This window comes from Dendrobates tinctorius, unplaced genomic scaffold (genome assembly GCF_039654945.1).
Source record: "Dendrobates tinctorius isolate UK_male_01 unplaced genomic scaffold, ASM3965494v1 ptg000079l, whole genome shotgun sequence".
In the NCBI taxonomy this organism is placed as follows: Eukaryota; Metazoa; Chordata; class Amphibia; order Anura; family Dendrobatidae; genus Dendrobates; species Dendrobates tinctorius.
The window spans coordinates 8,070,371-8,083,971 of record NW_027361747.1 but is presented as its reverse complement, the minus strand read 5'-3'; the positions used below and the strand labels follow the sequence as shown (position 1 = coordinate 8,083,971).

The 13,601-nt window shown below is 44.0% G+C and overlaps 1 protein-coding gene across 1 annotated transcript in view; it reads right to left on the bottom strand.

The window, feature by feature from the left end:
• The window catches only part of ATP10D (ATPase phospholipid transporting 10D (putative)), a 214,967-nt gene that overhangs the window by 61,334 nt on the left and 140,032 nt on the right, over nt 1-13,601 (bottom strand). The window contains exons 9-11 of the mRNA XM_073583462.1: nt 13,270-13,522; nt 12,344-12,582; nt 10,316-10,501 (exon numbers count right to left, since the gene is read on the bottom strand). Of these exons, the coding sequence (XP_073439563.1) occupies nt 10,316-10,501; nt 12,344-12,582; nt 13,270-13,522 (678 nt within the window). The remainder of the gene's footprint in view (nt 1-10,315; nt 10,502-12,343; nt 12,583-13,269; nt 13,523-13,601) is intronic.

Here is a 13,601-nt window from a genome sequence, read left to right as displayed (position 1 = left end):
TTACACTAGCGCCTGCTGTTATGAATGAGTGACCGAAGGAGGAAAAAACAAAAATACAAGCTAAGTCCAGAAAACCGGAGAGGTTGGTAGCTATTGGATTGCAGACCCCTGATCCTATCCAAAACAACAGTAGCCGTGGGGGGGTTCCTACGATGCCCTAGACCCCTCGATCACGGCTGGAGAACTAAATAGGCCTAAAGAAAGAAAGGGGAAATCTAAACTGCCCCAGAGCAGACCCCAAAGCAATAGGCAGCCCCCAACATATAATGACGGTGAAGCAAGATGAAAACACTAACACAGATAGAAAGAAAGGTTGAGCAAACGATGGGGCCCAAGCTAACTAAAAAGGACAGGATAGAAAAGCTGCTGTCTGCAATCCGTAAAAAACCCTACCAAAAAATGTCCCAACCGTCTGATAGGAAAAACAGGCCCTGAAGTCGCTAGGACTTCAAAAATGACTATATCAGCACTCAGGTAAATTCTGATGAAAGAGCAAAGAGACAAACTGATCAGAGACAAAAATGGAACTCAGCACACCCCCGACCGGGGATGGCTGAACTCCAAAAAACAAGGTAAACAAAAACAAAACTAGTAAGTTCAATAGCAGAGCAAAAACTTATCTTTGGGAAGCAGGAATCAGACTGGTCTCCAAGAATCCAGCAGAGAAATCACCAGCGACTCAGAAGGGCGCCGGCTGCCTTATATCCAGTCAGAATTTCCTGTTACCCAGTCATCATCTACCAGATCAGGTGTTTGGTAATCAGCCTCACTACCTTCCTTCACCAGAAGAGGGAGTTCATCAGACATCGACGGTGAAGGGGAAAGTGAACTCACAACAGCCTGCCATACGAGCACCAACAATTTGGCCTCTTTGAAAATCTGAGAGGTCTGCCATTGGTATCAGGTTCTCATCAATGTTCCTACAATTCTGCAAAAGTCGTAGTTACTCACCGGTTAGTGGTATTTTTCGGAGTCCATGAGAGCACCACCTGAGAGAGGGGATCCGCCCTCCAGGAACAGGAAATCCTACAGATACATAAGGGCAGCACCTCTCCCACGCATCAGTTGGTTTACAGAGCACAAGAGGACCGCAATGGTTAATAGCATAATTTATATACAATACTCTACACGACTATCAATTACCCGTGTACATATAAGAGGAAGAAGTGCACACCCAAATTAAACTAAAGGGAGGGAATGTATGGGTGCTGTCATGGACTCCGAAGAATATCGCTAACCTGTGAGTAACTACGACTTTATTCGGTCGTCCATGACAGCACCACCTGAGAGAATTACAGAGAGTAATAATTAGTTTAGGGAAGAACTACAGCCTGCAGAACCCTGACACCAAAGGAGAGGTCTGAGGAAGCACCCAGGTCTAGTCTATAATGGTTATAAAAGGTGCTCAGAGAGGACCAAGTAGCTGCGTTACATATTTGGTCGATTGAGACCTCCGATCTCTCTGCCCACGAAGTTGCCATGGCCCTGGTGGAATGCGCCCTCAGCCTGCCAGGGGCCGGTTTGCATTTTGAGGTGTATGCTAAAGAAATGGCCTCCCTAATCCATCTCGCTAGCGAACTTTTTGAAGTACTAAGGCCCTTTCTAGTGCCCTGACAGGAAATAAATAAGGCATTATCTTTTTTCCAGGGGTCAGTGACTGCCAGGTACTCTAGGAGACATCTCCTAACGTCTACCGAGTGTAATTTACTTTCCTTATCGTTCGTGGGATTAGGAAGGAAGGATGGAAGAACTATCTCCTGAGTTCTATGGAAACTGGAGGCTACTTTAGGCAGGTATGCCGGATCGGGTGTAAGAATTACCCTATCATCCCTGAATTGTATGTAAGGAGGGAGTCTAGATAGTGCCTGGATGTCACTCACTCTTCGGGCAGATGTCAATGCCACCAGGAGAGCCACTTTAAGGGATTGGTTTTTCGTGGAAGCTGATGATATAGGTTCAAACGGGGCCTCTGTCATGGCCGTAAAAACTAGGTTTAGATCCCTTGGCATAAATTTATATTTATTTTTTACTAACGGTCTGGACCTGCCTGTTGCTTTAATAAACCTATTGATCCAATGGTTGCTGGCGATGTTGCAGTTGAACAATGCCCCAAGAGCTGACACCTGTACCTTGAGGGTGCTGGTGGGGAGTCCCATATCCAGACCTTTTTGCAAGAACTCTAAGATCTGCACTATGGGAGTGGACTGTCCAGCTACTACCCTTGAGCTTTGAAGGAATCTCTTCCAGATCCTCACGTAGATTTTTGTTGTAACCGGTTTTCTGCTTTTAAGCAGGGTGTTAATTAGGGCCGGGGAAAAATCTCTCTCTTTTAGCAGTGCCCGTTCAAAATCCACATCGTCAGATGTAGGCCAGTTACCTGAGGATGGTAAACTGGGCCCTGGGACAGGAGGTCTGGGATGTTTGGTAGGACCCAAGGGTCGGATAGCGACATGGTCCTCATGCCTGAGGACCATGCCCTCCTGGGCCAAAACGGGCCGATCACTATAATCCTCGCTTTGTCCTTCCTGACTTTCCTCATCACCAGGGGTAGTAGAGCCAGGGGAGGGAAGGCGTATGCTAGCCTGAAGTCCCATTTGATTAGAAGAGCATCTACTGCCAGAGGGTTCTCCCTGGGATTCAGGGAGCGGAACCGTGGCACCTTCCTGTTTTCTCTGGTGGCGAAGAGGTCCACTTCTGGCTGTCCCCATTTTTGTACTATCTGGTTGAAGATGGACGCTTTTAAGGACCATTCTCCGTGCTTTAGGAGGTTGCGGCTGAGGAAGTCTGCCGTGGTGTTTTCCTTTCCTTTTATGTGCAGAGCTGTTAAAGACAGGAGATGTTGCTCTGCCCACTGGAACAGCCGTTCTGCTACCTCCATCAGGGGCTTGGACCGAGTGCCGCCTTGGTGGTTGATGTTAGCCACGGTGACCTGATTGTCGGAGAATATATGAACATGGTGCCCTTGTAGATACACAAGAAGGTTTTTAACTGCCTGCTCTAAGGCTGTTAGCTCTTTCAGGTTGGAGGACATTTCCAACTGATGACTATCCCACAGGCCCTGAATTAAGGTTTCTCCCATGTGGGCCCCCCAACCCGTAGGGCTTGCGTCCGTGGTGACTACCCGGGTTATGTTATATTCCCAGGGTACTCCTCTGGCTAGATTGTTCTCGTCCAGCCACCACTCAAGGGATCTCAAAGTCTGTTGGGACAGAGTCAACCGGCCTTCTTGATACCCGCCCAGGATTTTTTGGTGGTGTAAAACCTCGCTCTGTAGCCCCTTTGTATGGAACTGGGCCCACCGGACCACGGGGATGCAGGATGAGAGAGAGCCCAGGAGGGACATTGCCTTCCTGAGAGACATGGAAGGGCTATTGGAGGCGTTCAAGGCGTTCTTGGGAGGAAGACGACATTCCTGATTCTGCGAATCAAGGATTAAGCACAAGAACTGCTGGACCTTCATGGGCTTTAGATGGGACTTCTTGATGTTTAATAGCCACCCTAACCTTTCTAAGACCAATTTTTCTTTCTGCAATTGATCCAGACAATGGACTGCTGTTTTTCCTACAATAAGGAAGTCATCCAGGTAGGGGATTACTAGGATGTCTGCCTCCCGTAGATGGGCCATAACCTCCGCTATAACTTTAGTGAACACCTGGGTGGCGACTGCTATACCAAAGAGAAGGGCGACATATTGGAAATGCTGCAACGACCCCTACAAATGAACTGCCACTCTAAGGAAATGCTGGTGAGACGCATAGATGGGTATATGGTAATAAGCGTCCTTTAAATCCAATACCACCATAAAACAATTTTCAAACAGCAACTTTATTGTGGAGCTGATCGCTTCCATTTTGAAAGGTCGAATGACTAGGTATCTGTTAAGCGCCTTCAGATTAATTATGGTCCTGTAGGAAATAGGAATTATCAGGTTTACGGACCAAAAATAGGGGGGAGTAGAAGCCTTCGCCCTTCTCTGCCTCTGGTACCTTTATCAGTACCCCCTTCTGGCATAGTTCAATAACTTCGGTTTCTAGGGCAGTCTGTTCCGCCAAGGAAGACCTAAGCGGAGTGGCTCTAAAGCTGCTCTGGGGGACGCAGGCAAATTCGAGCTTTAGGCCTGCGGCCACCAACCCCAGGATCCAGTTACTGTTCGAGATCCGCGACCAGGCGCCGTAGAAGGCCGATAGTCTACCTCCCACCGGGGCCTCTAGTCATTGGGGAGGTTCAATGGACTCACGGGATGCTTCTTGGCGTCCCCCTCCAAACATAAAACCGGTACCTTTTCTTATCTTCCCATCTGCCCCGGTCCCTGGACGACCTCCTCCGAAAAAAATCTCTGGCCTGGATATCCCTGGGCCAGCATTTCAGCCATATAGCCCGTTGGGCTGCATTCGATAGCCCTGCGGCCTTGGCCGCCATTCTCGCAGAGTCCACTGAAGCGTCGGCTAAAAAAGCTGCTGCATCCTGGATGGTAGGTAGGGTTTTTAAGATAAGACTCCCTTGAGGCTCTGTCCACTAGCTGTGTTTCTAATTGGTCCAGCCAGACCATCATAGATCTGGCCGTGCAGGTAGCTGCGACCACCGGTCTCAGGGCGCCAGCCGACATTTCCCATGCGCCTTTCAAGTAGGAGTCTGCCTTTTGCCCAGCGGATCCTTCAAAGAGACCATGTCATCAAAGGGAATAGTGGATTTTTTGGACGCCTTAGCCACTGCTGCATCCAATTTCGGGGCTTTGTCCCATTTATTCACCACAGGGTCCTCAAAGGGATATCGCCGTATAAAGGCTGGTGGTAGGGAGCCTTTTCTTTCAAGTTTCCTCCATTCTCTATTAATCAAATTTTGGACCTTGTCGTTTAACGGGAACGACTTACGTTTCCTGGGGTCTAAACCCCCGAACATTAGGTCCTGTGCTGACCGTTCAGGTCTGGCGTCTGTTACCCCCATGGTAGCCCTAACTGCCTTGACTAGTTTGTCCACTTGGTCAAGACCTAGGCAGAAAGGGCTGGTGTCTTCCTCTGAAGAGGATGCGGACGCGGAGGTGGAGAGTTCAGAGGAGTCTTCGTTCCCTCTAGGGTCTGCTGAAGAGCCTGACTCTGAGAAGCTCGCCCTCTTTCTCTTCCTAAACGACTCCCCCTGGGGTACGGTTTTTAGGGCTTAACCTCCGATCTGATTATTTCTCTTAGACTTGTAGCGAAGTCAGGGGTCTCTTCTGCCACCTGAAGGAAGGGGGGACAGAGCAAGGAAGTATGCTTGTAACTTTTTGGGGCTACGCCCCCCCTTTTTTCCTTTTTTTACCATCTGCCATATGCATGACTGGCACAGCCTCTAAGGGTAGGCATCCGGCAAGGGGCATTTACAAAGGGCGCATTCCCTGTTTTTTGCCTTGTCAGTACATTTCTTCCCCTGTAGGAGGAAAAACATAAGGAGGATACTGCGTCAGGGCACATTCATGAAGATCTCTTACCCTGAGCAGAAGGCGTAGGTACCAGATCACGGGGAGGCGGGGGACGAGCTGGATTCTTTCGGCCTGGAGGAACTTCTGTGGCCGGATTGTCCAGTTCGTTTCTTCTTTTGCTGGGAGCTGGTTTGGGACCTCTCTGAGGTATGTTCCTGCTCTTTTGTCCAGCTGTGGCACGGGAGCTTCCGGCTCGTCCATCCTGCCTCTGAGCTTGAAGCCGCTTGGCAGTGCATCTGTGCCCTTTTTCTCCCCCCGGAAATCCGGGTTCGCAGGTGACGTGGCCAGGGGCTGATTTTTGCCCCCCCCCCCATTTTCCCTGACGTCCACCCCCCCGGCGTGCCGTGGCGACGCACGGGGAGAGAGAAAAGACGGCATCGGGAGACGAGATTCAAATCTCGGCAACAAGATCTCGGGACGAGATCTGAACCTGCGCATGCGCCGTCCCCGGACCGGCGGCCATCTTCCCAGCGTCCATGTTCCGGGAGGCCACCACATCATGGCAGCAGCAAGCAACGGATGTGCGGGGGCCTCCGGGCTTCGAGGAAATGCCGGCGGAGCCCCCCACAGGGCACAGAGAGCCGCTACCCCTGCGCCGGAGTCCAGCCCGCTGCCACCAACACCATGGACGGATGTAAGTATATTGCGACCATAAGACGCACCCCCCACTTTCCCCCCAAATTTTGGGGCAAAAAGTGCGTCTTTTGGTCCGAATAATACGGGAGATTAAATATATATATATATATATATATATATTTTTTTTTTTTTTATTTATTAAGAGACCAATGCACATTTTTATAAAAATCAGCTTTTCTACATGTCTGACAGCCATTCCATTCCAGTGTCAGTTGAATTCCAACCAGAGTACGCCTCATTCTGCTTAATGTGCTTCTGATTAGGTGATCACCTGAACCAAATCTTATTTAACGAAGGAAAGTATAAAAAAAAACCCTGCTGTGGAGTTCACAATCCTCTTGCAGTAGGACCAGCTGGATGGCAAAACAAGTGCTAGTAAAATCCCAAAAGTAATAGGAATGAAAAAATAACTTTTAACCATGCCAAAGGAGTTGAAAAGAAAAGTCTTAAGTGAGGAAAAGAAGGCCTCAATTCTGGCTTTACTGGCAGAGGGATACAGTGAGCGTCATGTTGCCTCCATCCTTAAAATTTCTAAGATGGCAGTCCATTACAACAGGGTCAAGCAGCAGATGTTGGAGACAACAAAGCTACAGACCGGCAGAGGGTGAAAACGATTCTCCACTGCCCGGGTTGACCGTCATCTTATTCGAATGTCACTCAGCAACTGCAGGATGACATCAAGGGACCTACAAAAGGAATGGCAAATGGCAGCTGGGGTGAAGTGCACGGCAAAAACAGTTTGTAACACGCTCCTAGAGGCAGGGTTCATGTCAAGTAAAGCTAAATAAAAAAAAAAAAAAAAAAAAAGGCTTTCTTCAATGTGTAGCAGAGGAGAGCCAGGCTGGAATTTGCCAAAGAACATAAGAATTGGACCATAGAGGACAGGAGTAAGGTAACATAGTAACATAGTTTTGAACGCTGAAGGAAGACCATATGTCCATCTAGTTCAGCCTATTTTTAGTGCAGCTGTTCTGCATTGTTGATCCTGGGGAAGGCAAAAAACCCACAGAGTAGAAGCCAATTTTCTCGATAGGGAAAAAAAATGCCTTCCCCTAAGCTTGGTCAACCATCTACCTATAATATTATGTTATTCGTAACCTTCTATACTGTTACTCACAAGAAAAGCATCCATTCCTTTCTTAAATTAATTCAGTGAGTTGGCCATCACCACTTCCTCAGGAAGAGAATTCCAGAGCCTCACTGCTCTTACCGTGAAGAACCCTCTTCTATGCTGGTGCAGAAATTGTCTTTCCTCCAAACAAAGAGAATGCCCCCTTGTTCTCGTCACAGTCCTTGGTACAAACAGTTCATAGTAGAGATCTCTGTATTGCCCTCTGATATACTTGTACATATATATTAGGTCTCCCCTAAGTCTTCTCTTTTCTAGAGTAAATAGACCTAATTTTGATAACCTTTCTGGGTATTGTAGTGAACCAACTCCATTTATCATTTCAGTAGCCCGCCTTTGAACCCTTTCAAGTTCAGTAATGTCTTTCTTGAGCACCGGCGTCCAAAATTGCACACAATACTCCAAGTGTGGTCTGACGAGTGATTTGTACAGAGGGAGAATTATGTTTTCATCTCGAGTCCCCAGACCTCTTCTAATGCATCCCATGACCCTATTTGCTTTGGTGGCAGCTGCCTGACACTGGGCACTCCAACTTAGCTTCTTATTGACTAAGATGCCCAAGTCTTTTTCCATGTCTGATTTCCCCAGCAGTTTCCCATTTGGTAAGTAATTGTAGCATCTGTTTCTCCTTCCCATGTGCATAACCTTACACTTATCTGTGTTAAACCTCATTCACCATTTTTCAGCCCAATTCTCTAATTTACTCTAATCTGTCTGTAGTTGCAAACTGTCCTCCTTTGTGTTAACTACCTTACATAGTTTTGTATCATCTGCAAATACTGATATTTTACTGTGTAAGCCATCCACTAGATCATTAATAAATATATTAAATAGTGGGGGCCCAATACAGAACCCTGTGGTACCCCACTAGTAACCCTGGCCCAATCTGAGTATGCACCATTAATAACCACTCTTTGTTTTCAATCACTAAGCCAGCTACCTGCCCATCTACACACATTTTCCCCTAGCCCAAGCTTTCTCATCTTACTTACCAATCTTTTATGTGGGATAGTGTCAAATGATTTAGAGAAGTCGAGATAAATGACATCCAACGATTCTCCTTGGTCCATTTGAGAGCTTACATCCTCATAGAAGCTGATCAGGTTAGTTTGACAGGAGCAATCCTTCATAAATCCATGTTGATATGGAGTGAAACATTTATTAACATTGAGATATTCCATAATGGTATCCCTTAGAAACCCTTCAAACATTTTACCCACAACAGATGTTAAGCTTACCAGCCTATAGTTTCCAGGTTCCCTTTTACAACCCTTTTGGAATATTGGGACTACTTTTGCTTGCCGCCAATCAAATCAGGTAATCTCTGATGAGTCTAATTTTCAGATTTACCCAACACCTGGTCGTCTAATGGTTAGACTGACACCTGGGGAGGCGTACAAGCCACAGTGTCTTGCACCCACTGTGCAATTTGGTGGAGAATCAGTGATGATCTGGGGATGCTTCAGCAAGGCTGGAATTGGGCAGGTTAATCTTTGCAAATGACGTATGAATCAAGTCGCATACAAGGATATCCTGGATAAACAGTTGATTCCCTCTGCTCAGGCAATGTTCCTCAACTCTGGGGACTGGTTTTTCCAGTAGGACAATGCGCCATGCCACATAGCTATGTCAATCAATGTGTGGATGAAGGACCACCACATCAAATCCCTGTCATGGCCAGCCCAATCTTCAGACCTGAACCCCATTGAAAACCTCTGGAATGCAATCAAGAGGAAGATGGACAGTCACAAGCCATCAAACAAAGAAGAACTGCTTAAATTTTTGTACCAGGAGTGGCAAAAGGTCACTCAAAAGCCATGTGAAAGACTGGTGGGAAAGCATGCCAAGACGCATGAAAGCTGTGATTAAAAATCATTGTTATTCCACAAAATATTGACTTCTGAATTGTTGTTTCTAAATGATTATGAACTTGTTTTCTTAGCATTATTTGAGGTCTGCAAGCACTGCATTTTTTTGTTATTTTGACCATTTCTCATTTTCTGAAAATAAATACAAAACTTAGTGCTTGGAAATTCGAAGACATGTTATCATAGAATAAAAAAGCAATTTACATGTTACTCAAAAATATACCTATAAAGAGAAAAATCAGACAAACTAAAAATTTTGCCAGAGCTGTATGTATGTATGTATGTATATATATATATATATATATATATATATATATATATATAAAAAAATTTTTTTTTTTTTTTTTTGCAGTACAGAATTGCTTAAAACCATTTGAAATGTTGCTAAATGTTTGCAACACAGTCCCGACTAGCACTGCTAATTTATTACTCCAAATATTTTGAAGAGTCGGTGGGGGCTTCACGGTAGGAGGGGCAACCGAATATATTTCTTGTAGTAGTGTATGTAGCTGAATGGCCCCCCAAATACATTGAGATGCATGCCGCCTTAAATAACTTTTTCCTTTTACTCCAGCACACAGTTTTAGAATTACAAGAGGTGATAGAGAGGTGGAGAAAGATGGAAAGTAAATGGGAAGGTGCAGTGAACTGCAAGACCAACACCAAAAGTGCTCCAAGCATGCCATTTGTGTATCTGAATAAGGAATGATTTCTGGTAAACACTAAAGGTAGGATTTTCATTAGACGGATCTTCCCTATGAGGGGTTGAGCTTGGTTTTAACAAGTCATTTTGTGCTTCTATGTTCCCTTAAAAGGTGTGGAAACATTGCAGTATGTTTTTCTTTGTATACTGTGTGAATATACTCTTATATTTCCATTGAAAATTTCTACTTCAGTCTACACAATCAATGTTCGCAAAAGTAGAGAACAAATTGGTGATCAGAGTGTCACGGCAGACCTCATGCGGTCTTCTCCCCCTTCTCACACAAGTGCAATATCAACCGAGGGACAGGTGAAGTGCTTTTTTTGTGTCACTGGACAGGTGCAGTGCTTTTTTTTTTTAAAGCTTTTCTTTTTTTTTTTTTTTTTACTGATTCTGGGTGTTCTTTTGAATATCAACATACTCTCCTCATGGAGAGGTTTATCCCTCCCAAAAAATAATTTGTATAATTTTATGTAAAGAAACTAAGCCCTAGAAAAAAAATTGAACCATAAATATATACAAACCTTTTGGCGTGGCTGATTAGGTAAAGACACCACTACAGTATTACAGATTGCAAGTGCAAGGAAAAAGTCAATAATATGAGAAGTCTCTAGCGAAGTCTTCTCCGTTAAATTGGACAGATACAGACAATGAGAAGTGATGCTGCAAAACTTTTTCAGTAATCCTGGGTCTGGTACCACATCTTTCTCCTGTTAAAGACAGTAAATTTTAAAAGGATTAAATCAAAAAAATTCTGATAAAAATGCATTAGGTCTTATTCACACATGGCATTTTTGTCACATTTTCCTAGCGTACTACTGTACTAGCTAAATACAATTTCTGAAATCTCATCCATATGCTGTTTTTTTCCTTGCAGATTTGAAGCAGTTTCACAAGTCTGCAGCATGTCAATTCTGTCAGTGTTTCTCACCCATTGGAAAAAAATGCATCACAAATGCAAAAAAACACCAATTTTACGCATTGTTTCTACAGCCAATAGACACGTTTTTAGTGCAGAAATGTACTGCTTAAAAAGTTTTTACGTCAAGCTGTTGAAAAAAAATGCTGAAAATTTCGTAAAAACTTTTTTTTTATCTCATTACTGATATTAAAAAGCAATCCTAAAATGTAGCACTTTTTAACCTGATCACAGAGCTTCACAGTAGGCCAAGTTCTGCTCTGTAGCGATCACTTCCCAACAGTCATTACAAAAACATATAGTAACTCATGGAACATTGAAAATGAAAATAAATAAATTATTAAAATAAATAAATTCTCTAACTGGGTCGCTGTGACCAGTGGGCTACCGCAGGGGTCGGTGTTGGGACCTATTCTCTTCAACATATTTATTAACGATCTGGTGGAAGGTTTACACGGTAAAATATCGATATTTGCAGAGGATACAAAACTATGTAAAGCAATCAATACAAGAGAAGATCATATTCTGCTACAGATGGATCTGGATAAGTTGGAAACTTGGGCCGAAAGGTGGCAGATACGGTTTAACAATGATAAATGTAAGGTTATACACATGGAAAGAAGGAATCAATATCACCATTACACACTGAACGGGAAACCACTGGGTAAATCTGACATAGAGAAGGACTTGGGGATCCTAGTTAATGATAATCTTACCTGGAGCAACCAGTGCCAGGCAGCGGCTGCCAAGGCAAACAGGATCATGGGGTGCATTAAAAGAGGTCTGGATACACATAATGAGAACATTATACTGCCTCTATACAAATCCCTGGTTAGACCGCACATGGAGTACTGTGTAGTTTTGGGCACCGGTGCTCAGGAAGGATATAATGGAACTAGAGCGAGCACAAAGGAGGGCAACAAAATTAATAAAGGGGATAGTGGAACTACAATACCCAGAGAGATTAGCAAAATTAGGATTTAGTCTAGAAAAAAAAAAAGACTGAGGGGCGATCAAATAACCATGTATAAGTATATAAGCGGACAATACAAATATCTCTCCGAGGATCTGTTTATACCAAGGATTGTGACGGTCACAAGGGGGTTTTCTCTGTGTCTGAAGGAGAGAAGGTTTTTCCACCAACAAAGAAGAGGATTCTTTACTGTTAGGGCATTGAGAATCTGGAATTCCTTGCCTGAGGAGGTGGTGATGGCAAACTCAGTCGATGGGTTCAAGAGAGGCCTGGATGTCTTCCTGGAGCGTAACAATATTGTATCTTACAGTGATTAAGTTCTTCAGAAGGACATAGATCTGGGGAATATAGGCTGAACTGGATGGACAAATGTCTTTTTTCGGTCTTGCTAACTATGTTACTATATTTGCATAAACCTAAACCTAGTCAAACGCCTCTACTGTGAAACTTGAATAAACCAGAGTCAACATTTGAGGATTACGGTCCAGTCCGGTCTTGCATTATGACCTTTGTCACAAAACACTCCCCTATAAAAGTCAATGACATCCGCAGGCTGTTTCTGGCTTCAACTAACAAAATAAAATAAAAACAAAAAAATATATAAAACCTAAATTATACCTCAAACAAACGATTTCAAAGTCATACAAGGTACAAACATACCATAGGACTACTAAATGCAACACTTCTTAGGTGTGGGGGAGAACCAGGCACATCACCTTCTCCGTGCAATTCTACGCCAATTGCAGGCAACTTGTTCAATGACTTGTTGCTTGGGGTGCTCCTTATAGACTTTGGACTGTGACTTTTGAACTTGCCGCTTGTACATTTTGAGGAGCAGACACCATCCAGTATATCTTCTGAATGCAGATCGGACTCTTGATAGGTCTCTAGTCTCTTAGCTTTGAATACAAATAGATGATAAATTCAACAGCAGAAAATAAAATCTTCAAGCACCAAGAAAAATAAAAATTGGATACTCACAATTGGTTCAGTTTAAACAAACCAACATGTGAAATCTATGCAAAGCATAGCAGAGACATATTTATTAAAGCAAGGGAAAAGAGACACAACCTATTTCTGCACTGACCAAATCATTTTTTTTAGTAAAAACCTCAGACGCATCCTCCTTACACTGACGTCAGATGATGGTTGCATGTTTGGTTTATACAGGTGCTGTGCAAATTAATTGGGACAAAGCATTTTTCAGTGATTCAAACCAGTTTTAACTGCTTTGAACAGGTGTGAGTGCCTGTTCAAAGCAGTTAAAACTGGTTTGAATCACTGACTGGTAACCATCTTACGATTTTACTTAAAAAAAATGCTGTGCCCCAATTAATTTGCACAGCACTGTACTTTTCTCTCTTTAGACAACTCTGCCAGTAAACCATGGCAGCCCGAAGCTACAAAAGGTCTCCTTCTTGGCTAGTAGTGGGGTTCCAAAATTGTACACTCCATATGGCTAGTTGGCTGTAGACTATCCAGTTTTTTAAGTCATACTGAATACTTCCAGTTAGTATAACAATTGTCTAGTAACAACTTGGTGGCAATAAAAATTAATTAACTAGATGACATATGTTAAGACGTACCATTTTCCTTATGAGAGTACTCCACCCCAGCAATGCTGCACCTCCGGAACACCATCTTATTTTCAGTCAATGTGCCTGTCTTATCGGAGAAGATGTACTGAACCTGACCCAGATCTTCAGAAATATTCAGAGCTCTGCATTCAATGAGAGAGTCAGACTTCTCACAATAGAAGTCCTGGTCATTCTGGATGAAGTAGAGCTGCCCCAGCTTAACCACCTCAATGGAAACGTAGAGCGAGATTGGAATCAACACCTAGAAAAGAGTTTAATTGTTCTAGATAATGTGTACACTTCACCAGGACCTTTAAAATAAGCCATGCCCAATGGAAACT